Raw genomic sequence first — 10,709 nt, forward strand, 5'->3', positions numbered from 1 at the left:
AACGAACATGCCGTCTTAATGTTTGAAAAAACCCACTACAGCCTCTTTGTTTTGCTTGAGTACAAAATGAGGGAGATGCTATGAGCATAATATGCCACGTAGAAGATGTAAATGACTTCCCTTTCTATACTTTCACACCAGAAAACAATTCAAGTATGGCTGGAAACTCACCGCCATTTTGTCCGTCTGTTCTGAAACCAGGTCTTGACTTGTGCGTCTGTCATCTTCAGGGCCTTTGCCAAGGTTGCACGCTCTGCCGACGCCAAGTACTTCTGGCGATGAAAACGTTTCTCCAGCTCGCAGATCTGCACCCGGCTGAAGGAGGTGCGAGGCTTTTTCCTCTTGGGCGGCGTCCTGTTCTGGTACGGGTGGCCGATACGACGGGTCACCGAGAAGGGTGAGAGGGCTGCTGAAAGGAACACAACACAGATGTAGTTGATGATTTTAAGGAATTTGTGGACTGTGTTCAAACTTACATCAAGTTACTCCTTTAAAAAGTGCATGTAAGCATTAGCAATGAGTTTATTCTTAAGTGAGGTGTTTGGACTAACCCTAACCCTACGTTTTAAGGATGAATATCTATTAGTGTAGTTGTAATTTCCATTTCTAAACTTCAATGATCTGTGCTTCTGAAATATAATCTTATTTCCCTTGAGGTTTTTTGTCTACACTCGTGTTATCAATGCAATTTTGTTTTCCAGTCTTTAGTTAGATTACATGAATGTCCATTTTGTCTTAACTCTGGGAAAGCCAGTGTGTTTGGGGAGACTAAGAGAAGGCCCAGAAGCTGCCATTTGAAGAAGATAAATGTAATTACTGCTAATATTCCCCTGCCAGATTTTGAAAACAGTTTGTACAGAAAAGTAAAGTCATAGGGAGACATTTAGAAGGAATCAGTTTTAAATACAATTCAAGAAAGGCATATCTTGCAACAGGCAACACTTCCACTTAAAAAATGATCGGAAGATCAATTCTGCTTTTGCAATATTCTTTCACATTTTCATAATTTGATTTGATTTGATTTGATGAGATTTATTTCGAATGTGTAAAACAATAATACAAAAAAATAACAATTATAGTGAAATTTAACATGAGAATTATTATAGTATACAACATTAAGCAGTGTCAAATTGATATACAAAAATATGACTGATTCTAAATGATATATAAACAAATGATGTACTTAATTACACATCCGAAAAGGGGTGGGAAGATGTTTACACTCATTTAATCCCACCCCTTCTCCCAAAAATGAGTTGTTTTTTTCTTTCAATATCTAACAATCAGATGGGTGAGGTAGGGACGGTTGATGGTGGGGGGAGGGGGAGGGGGAGACTCACCTGGGCAAGCCCCCTTTGGAAAAGGATAGTCTGCTAGAAAGCCATTGGCGTCTCGCAGGTGAGCGAGCTCGGGGTAATAGCATTTAGCTAACGTCTCCACCGTGCTCCAGACAGGGACCCTGCCGATGTCTCCTTTGGGGAGAGGACAGAGGGACCCGGCGGGCCCCGGCCCCCCTGTGGCCTCTCCGGCTCGGATATCCTCTGCCTGCTCCCCTAAAGGAAAGGGAGACACATTCAGGTCCCACATCTGGAGCACAGCAGCAGTGCGGGCGCCAAAGCATACTCAGCTAATCACATGAAGGAAGCCTGAATGATGAACAGAGGCTGCTCTGATCTAATTTACTGCTCCTCTCTTAAGTTAGCATTGAGAAGGGTTTTGCTACAAAATTACATATCTACCATTTAGAAACATAAGTGACAACTAGCAGGCTAACAAAGATGAATGAAGCAAAGACTTTAAACCAATCAGAATCAAGGAAACCAAGGGCATCCATTGATAATGTGATAAAGGTATACTTCACTATAAGCTATTTTAAACCATTTCATAAGCAACCTATTCAGAGTCCTTCAAGGTAGCAAAGAACAATGTTAGTGATTAAACTATTTGTAATTTTATAAGAATTGTTGCTATCACACGAAACACATTTGAAGATATTCCATTTTTTCACAAAACATCTTACAGAGATTAATCAAGCACACACTTTTTAGCCAATGAGAATCATAGTCATTCATTGACACTGTGGTGAAAGCATTCTTACTATAATCATTTTTACCTAATTGAAACAATGCCAGGACAAATATAAAATCTATTCACAGTCCCTCAAGCTAGCACAGCACAATTTCGGAAATACAATTATTTGCCATCAGACAAATAAGATTTAAAGATGACATTTCTGAACAAAATATCAAACATTAAGCATTTGTCATTAAAACTGCTAGCAATAAAATATCACAGGATTGATCATGCAAAATTACACAACTTTAACATATTTTGCAGAACACAATTTGAAGGTATTGATGTTGAATTTGAGGTAGTGATGTATCCTTCTAAATAAAGGATGTATGGACTGGACTGTTTTGGGACCTCCTTTGTCATTTTATTCCTTTAAGAAAATATGAATTGCACTCTGCCATGAGCCTGCATTTTATTCTATTCATGCCCTGTGGTTCAGTTCACATATCACTGTGTCTGGGTATTAATAACAAGAAATCTCCTGCATCATAAAATATCTATGAACCCTGTCTATTTTGTCAGCCATGGGTAAACAGAAGATCGATAAATGTAAGGGGATCGTTCTTGGCCATAGATCCACTCCCCAGCCACATTCTCATTTTGAGGCAGAATGTAAATCAAACGACAGGAAGAAAAAAAAAACGTTCTGTCTCTCTGTGTCATTCCTCCCCAGCAAGCTGTTTGCCTCCTGTCTTACAGGGTGTTTATTTGTTTTTGTTTTGTCAGAAAAGCTCACCAGAAGCCAAAATGAATATGAAAACATCTGCATAGGTGTCCCTGGAGGGGGCCACGTGCCGCTCTCAGAGTTACAGCGACTTGAAAATTCATTTGCCACACAGACGATGACAATTTGAATGGAAAATGGAACATGAAGCTATTACGCACTCTGCAGTCATTTCCAGGGAGCTGCCGACGTCCCCTGATGGTGCTGAACACGAGTGGCAAATTGAAGCATGCGAGAGCAAATGATTTGTCAAATAAAAATGAATAGCTGCTACAGTAGGTCACATAAAGTTATCATTACCTGGGTGTAAATTAGCAATGCAAATTTAGTGCCTGAAATAAAAAAAACTCACTACATTTGATTGTGTTGTGAGCTGGATTTATAGTGTACACGTCTTGTTTTCATTCCTCTCATTATTATTTTTTATCTGCTGTGGTAATATTCCTATCAGGTTTCACATTATGGGTTTCTCTGGTGCTCAATAATAGTAAAAATGGTAATGTTATCCCTCTAATATTCCTTTTGGGGCTTGGACAGGCTTTAATCATGAGTTTATGGTGACAAAATCCCCATGATGTATCTGATGTTTCTATACGGTGCTCACAGCAAACTGTAGCACCTCTGTGGCCCTTTATAGGGACTTTAACGGGACTTTATTGCACTTAATGGTATGTTTTGTAAACCTCATAAGATTATCTGTCTTATTCCTATGGAGAGTTTCTACGATGGTTGTATTTAATTGGTCCTTTTTGATGCCTAAAACTATGTGTAGCCTTACGGGTCACATGCTGAGAGCGAGGCCTGTTGTTGCTCCCAGCGGCAGGTCTGGCTAAATAATACTGCATTAGACGGCTATTTCAGGCCATCTGTGAGCTAACTAATGGACCAGGCACATACAAGCACGTTCAGAGGAAACCCAACATGCAGCAGGAGGCTCCAGACCTGCCAACTGCACAACAGCTTCGTCTCAGAGGGCAAAACGCTGAGAAATATATGATACAGTGACACTTTAGCAGACAGTCTAAGGCTCAAGAGGGTAAAGAAAAAGATATGCATTCAGGTTTATTCATTGGTTTTATAATTTGGACTGTAAGCTGTTTGTAAAGGGCAAGCAATTCTGTAATGATTTAGCTTCTGTGGTCTTAAAAGCACAACATAATCTGGATTTTAAATCAACATTAATCAGAGACTATTATACTGTACTGCTAGTAATCCATGATATTCCTGTATTCATATATATAGTATATGGCACACAAAATTATTCATTGTGTCTTTATATTAAGCCAATTGTGTATTTTGTGTTAAATCATGAGTTAAACCTGCTGTTTCACTGCAGTCATTTATCAGTAAAGGAATAAGGCAATATGATTGTAAACAGTATATTTTACTCAGGGTAAAATATTTAACGAATTGAGCTTAGTAAAACAAAAACAAAATGTCAGAATTAAACAGATAACAAGCTATGTGTAGCTCATGGAGCTTTACTCATAACATTGCTGCCAAGATTTGACGATCCCACGAGATCCCACGAGATAAAACGCGATTGAAGTGAAAGATGCAAATAGGTACATTAATGTGTTTTTGTTTGCTCTAAAAACACAGTGAAAAAAACCGGTTTAAGTGATGAAGCAGCGTTTGTGGTGGAACATATTTAAATTCCCGGTTTTGAACATAAACGCATCGAATGTATTTGTGTCTAAAGTAGAACAAACCTTGTTCCCATAAAAATGAAAATAAAGTCAAACAACCGATCTGGCTTTTTCTTCTCCTTCTTAAAAATGAAAAATAAAATGTGAGAATACTGAATCTGCTGCCTGGGTAACACAATTTAGCATATCACAGAATAAAATGCTACCATGGAGGATGTGTTTCCCATAATAAAAGCAGCTATACTTAATAACACTTCTCTGTGACAGCGCCTCCCTTCCCCACTGCGGATATTACCTTTGGAGCAATCTAATAAATATATCCGCGATGGATTCTAAAGGGGATATTGAAATATAACATGAACATATATTGCTATTTATTACACTATATGCGGGACAAAAGGCAGGGACACTGTCTTCTGTCACACCGAGAGTCAGCAGCACGGAAACGCGAAGAGGAAATAAAGTCACATGTTTCTGTGTGCGGCCATTAGCAGCCAGAAGGAGATTTATTGGAGAGAAAAAGGGTTTAATTATGTTTTTTATTGGAGCTACGTGGCCTGTAGAGCCAAACGTGCTTTATAATGCCTCTGTTTATTATAAAAGTGCCAACATGCTCCATATTATTGTTTATTTCTACCATATTATTATTATGATGATATATTATTATGGTTATTATCATTATGGTTATTGCTATTAATATTGCATGATATGTTTTTTTTGCCCGTTATGCATGACTTTGGTTTTACATATAATGTGAATTAACGAACTTTTTGAACATGTTCTTCAATTGTCATTTATTAAAAACTATTATAGCCTTTATTTTTTATAATAAAATGCTTAAATACAAATAAAAAATCAAGTCACATTTTTGAATGAGTAGAATGAGACTACGAGAGATCAGATATAGAGAAGTTACTATACTGTCACCAAAATACTACTAATAGGCCTATTGCTGCTAATACTATTACTGATAATTAATGATGATAATTATGGGTTAATAAAAACGTCACATTTGCGGTGAAACAAGATCAAATAATGTATATAACTGCCATACGATCACGAGTAGCCTAATTACAGAGAGGAGATAGTGATCAATAAACCAAGTAATGGAAATACAAGTCTTGTTTTTTCTTCTGAGATGGATTAAATGATTCATATTGCCCCAAAGCGTAATCCTCTGAAACAACTTCTCGTGATTTATAACCTGAATTTAGGCCACAATGACGCGCGCGCCAGGGTGAAAAACGAGTCTGTTTTGCAATTTAACTGGTTTCTTTTACATCCTGCGCACAAACACACAGACACACACACACACACACACACACACACACACAAAACTCCCATGGCTGCCAGAGCTGGAAGCCTTTGGCTAAATGTTTAGCTGTTTAAATCTGCAAGGGGCCGATTTTCTCCTCCGGTTTCAGCTGGAAAACCGAGGAGAGGAAAAAAGAAAAAAAATGAAACAGAGAGACATTTAAAATGGTTCTCTGCCCATCAGGATAGATGACAGTCCATTTGATGTACGGCCTTTTATAGGAAGCAGAGCAGTGTGTGTGTGTGTGTGTGTGTGTGTGTGTGTGTGTGTGTGTGTGTGTGTGTGTGTGTGTGTGTGTGTGTGTGTGTGTGTGTGTGTGTGTGTGTGTGTTGTGTGTGTGTGTTCCTGAGGATCAATACAGTGGAAAGATATAAGCTGTGAAATAATTACAGCGACACAAAGCTGAGAGAAATTAAACGAGAGGCCCTCGGTGACTATGAGCAGAATTGATAAGCCTATTTACACTGTATCTTTTTGCAGTTGACATATCGTCCCCCAGTATTTAATAATTAATCAGCTAGAAAGAATAGTGAATATTTAATGCCTGGAGAGGTGGTGGTGGTGGGTGAAGGGGTGATGGGGTGAGGGGGTGTGTGCGTAAATCCATGATGTTCTTCATTTTCATCTTCATAAGGATGAGGTCATGAGAAAAAGACCAGAGGAACCACCCCCTCCTCCCTAAACTAAATTAATAAAGATAAAACAGATAACAATATAAAGTATCATTGCCACAGGAGACATGGTCTTTCACTCACGAATAATTATTCTAAGTTACATCTTATGTTATGCTATTTCTACCATCTTTATTTATTTTAATGCAAATACAAAAAATATGGCTTTTTTCTACATCTGGCTAAAGGAAACAGGATATGAGTATTTTGGCTGCAACATTATTATTTATTTCGATAATGTTGTGCTGTACATGTCAAAATAATTACATTAATTAAATATGTAAGCTTTAAATGCCTAGCAAAAATAAAAAGCAATGCATAACAGATGCTGTAAGTGTATGACATTGTTTGAACCTAAAAGAAAATGCAACCATATGAGCTAGAACCCATTAAATTAAATGTAATATAACACGGACTATTTAGACTCCGCAGAATTACATTGTATTGTGAAAAGAAAATGCATCCTTAATTTCTGATTATTTAAAAAATATTCTTCAGTTTTTTTCGGAAATGAAACGAGTCTAATGGTTATTCCATTAAACGTTTTGAATTGAATAATCCCCAATATTAAAGTCTTCAAATCAGCTGTATTAATGCTTTGTCATTACATTTATGAACTGTATTTTTAAATTGCAGCTGGGCAAATTAAAATCAAGTATCAGAACCAAAAAGGATTGTACTTTTTGTGAATTATTAGTTTTTTGAGAGCTATACATAATTATTTAGTTTGTATCTCGAAATTGAAGCAAACAAGTATTATTATTATGAATGGCAAACGTGAATATAGAATAATAATAATACAAATAAAACCTGTTATCTTCCACTTTTGTATACATGTTAACCTGCCATATGTTATTACTATTATGACTCATCTTCCTGTTTTCTCAATTGGCTCACAGAAGAGAAGAAAAAAATCATTCATCCTCATGAAAAGTCGGGCAACGTCGTTATCCGTCATCCGCTGTAAATGGAGAGTGATGGTCCAATACTGATTCATCAGCATGTCCATGTCAATCCCTCCTCTCGTTCATCACACTGCCCTTCCAGCTAATAAAACTGACTCTGTGTATGCATGAGATGCGTTATAGATTACAAGCTAAAGATACAATCAGCTCCTCTCTGTCGAGCTATTAGGCCAAGTTTAATCCTGTACACTTCATCTTTTAAGGGACTGTTTTACGCGTAAATGGCAGAAATGCACACCTGTAAGGCCGTATGGGAAATACACAATAATGCTACTCTGCTTTGGGTTGATTTATTATGAAGTGGATGCAAATGAAACACAATAGGAACATCATGCGTAAATCCATTATGTTCTTCATTTTCATCTTCATGGGGTCATTAGAAAAAGACCAGAGGAACCACCCCCCCCTCCCACCAAAACTAAATTAATTAAGAGAATACAATATATAACAATATAAAAGTCTCATTGCCACAGGAGACTAGCTCTTCACTCACGAATGTAATGAAAACTTTTTAAAACGACATTGTGTTATGCAATTTCAAAGCCATATGCAACGAGAAAAAGTATAGCTAATTTAAAATGTGGCAAAGAGAAACAGAAAATAGGCATTGTGGCTGCCACATGACGTTATTTTTGATTAATGTGCACCGTACCAGTCAACATAATTAATTTAATAAACAATTGAAACTGTAAATGTCTCTCTTTGGGACGATTTATTATGAATTAGATGCATGGAAACACCAATCAGACTACAGTTGTTGCAGGATAACGAAGGAAACTATTCTTACATGTTAGTCTGTCCTTGGCTAACAAGGAAACACTTCACTAGGGGTTGTTTTACACTTGAATGTCAGAATTTCAAAACTGTACCGGTAATATATAATAATGCTACTCTGCTTTGGGTTGATTTATTAGGAACGAATTTGAAAGTTCTTGAGAACACACTGTATAATTCTCGGAAACACAAATCAGACTAGAGGTGTTGCAGGAGCACAAAGGAAACCATGTTTCTCTACATGTTAGATACAAAAGTATGGAAATAAAAGCAATGCAAAACAGATGCTGTAAGTGTACGGTGTTTGAACTTCAACAAAATGAAACCTGAATAACTGTGGGGTTTCTTTCCCTGAGGCAAATGTAAAATATGTGATATTGGGATATATAAATAACCTTTGATCGAGTTGTTACCTGTTAGTCTTTCCTTGGCAAACCTCCTACTGCTCTCCATCCACGGGAAGGTGAAGTTCCCCGCGTTCCCCATCCCCATCCCGGCCATAGAGGCGATGCCGGGTCCGATGCATCCCGGTTGTGTGGAAGGGGGCGGATGCGGCGCTGCTACTGCGGGCGGCGGCGGAGGAGGCATGGGTCTGTGCGCCGGGACCCGGATCACCCCTCCGGCGCCGCCCGAGTTCACGTTAACGTTCATGTTCATGTTCATACTAACGTTCATGTTCATGTTGACATTGTAGGAGCCGGCCAGCCCCGCCGCCATGGAGCAGGCCGGGTTGTACACGCTGTTGTACCCATTGCTGTAGACATTTGGAGCCAGCGCGTAATCCGGGTCTCCGGTCCGGTTGGGCAGCATGCAGCCGCTGGACTGATCCGAGCTGTTGAGGATCTGGTCGATGCCGAAGCTGATGGGCTCATGCTGCTGCTGGTGCGTCTGGTTCACCTCCTCGATCCCGGTGTGCTCCATATTTTTTTTATTCGGGGATGTGTTTCAATATCAGTGTAATTTTGTCATATGATAATACACGCCTCGGGAAATGTGTGTGTGTTGCAGTATTTGGTTTTCAAGCATCGACACAGGTCTGTTCTACTCCCAGGAAACCAATAACGTGTCCGGTGCTATCCAAAATCTTGCCATTATTTTTGTCCAGCATTGGGATCGGGTGTTCCCTAAATGAAATGCCTATCCATCGCGCTAAGAAAAAAGCGTATCCATCTTTAACATTGTGCTTCTCCCAGTGAACTACACACAAGGCAGCCTATCAGCAGGAAAACAAAAAGCCAAAATCCTGAGTACTTACAGACACAAATCCGTGCTTTTTTGGAGGGGAAGCAGTTCTCTGGAGAGGCTTGATGCGCTTTGTTCGCCTATTCTGGCAGACACGATCCATACGCAGAGGGCATGGTAGGATACCCAAGCTCGTCGCATGAAAATCAAACCACAGACAAAACAAAACAAACCCAAAGAGGCGAAGAGGAAGCGCTGACCTCGCTGCTGTGGATATTAATTGGAGGTGAGAGCGAAAGATGGCTCTGTTGTGCTGAATGGTGAAGTGCGTTTCAGCAGGTGAGACAACCCTCTGCGTAAAAGCTGCCATTCGGTCATCCCCTCGCATCCCTCCCTTCTTCCCTCCCTCCCTTCCCTCCTCCTTCTCCTCTGTAGGGCAGTTGTTTTGCTCGGATGTCTTAAAGAAGCCGCAGCTTTCTTTATTTTCTGAAGCTTTCCTGGTGTTCAACGGGAGGTTGTGTGCCTTTTAGCGCTGCTGAAGCTCCGGGTCAAGCTGTTTTCAAACTGGTTCGCGTATACATGGTAGAAATACGGAATACAATCAAAAGAAAAAATAGTTATGTCTAATATTTAATATATTATTTTCAGTTTAATATTCAACGAGAAATGCATGTATCTACCCATGTCAGAAAATTATATAAATATATAAGAATCAAAGGAATTGTTTATGTTATTATAATTAATTAGTTGTTTTATGTCCTTTGTGAGTTTGGAAATGGGAATTCGTATTATTTATTTTTGGGTTCCTTTTCTGAAATGTTTTCCTGTAAACTTTGCTTTTTGGGGACATTTAAATGTTTAAAAAAAAAAAATAATAATAATAATAATGGTATATGCTCACAGACAGTAGAGAAAACAACAACACGAAAAATAATACCAGTGCTAGTTTTGTATCTTCATTGTGATGCATTGGGTCATAGCCATTACATGTACGCCCCTGGACACATTTTCTATAATAAGATTTAGTTTGGTGACTTTCCACCTGAGAAGGCTCCTGCATTTTGGACATGATTTGTTACAGAACTTGAAATCCGTTTAGAAAGCATCCATTGAACACGGGTGTATTTATGTGTGTTCTCACTGTCTGTGCAATTAAACCAGCCACATATTCACCTATCAAGAGTTTCCCAGCACACCAGTTTCCAGAGCACCAATATCCTGATCAATGCTCACTGAGCGAGTATAAAACAAAATGGCAAGCTTCACATCATGCTGCAGAATGGGCCTGAATGGTTCCCCTTCATTTGTAATGGCAGGTTACATAAGTACACTGTGTCCTACAAGATAGTGGAGCAG

General features: G+C 38.9%; 1 protein-coding gene across 5 annotated transcripts in view; it reads right to left on the reverse strand.

The window, feature by feature from the left end:
- tlx2 (T cell leukemia homeobox 2) overlaps positions 1 to 9,720 on the reverse strand; it is a 14,674-nt gene extending 4,954 nt beyond the window's left edge. For 3 of the 5 annotated variants that reach the window (XM_034133826.1, XM_034133824.1, XM_034133823.1), the window contains exons 1-3: positions 8,585 to 9,720; positions 1,341 to 1,553; positions 172 to 409 (exon numbers count right to left, since the gene is read on the reverse strand). In XM_034133826.1, coding sequence (XP_033989717.1) covers positions 172 to 409; positions 1,341 to 1,553; positions 8,585 to 9,092 — 959 coding nt within the window. In that variant the 5' untranslated portion in view covers positions 9,093 to 9,720. The remainder of the gene's footprint in view (positions 1 to 171; positions 410 to 1,340; positions 1,554 to 8,584) is intronic. The other 2 variants (XM_034133825.1, XM_034133828.1) reach the window with 2 other exon arrangements.
- Positions 9,721 to 10,709: the final 989 nt, after the last annotated feature.

This window comes from Trematomus bernacchii, unplaced genomic scaffold, assembly GCF_902827165.1.
Source record: "Trematomus bernacchii unplaced genomic scaffold, fTreBer1.1, whole genome shotgun sequence".
In the NCBI taxonomy this organism is placed as follows: domain Eukaryota; kingdom Metazoa; phylum Chordata; class Actinopteri; order Perciformes; family Nototheniidae; genus Trematomus; species Trematomus bernacchii.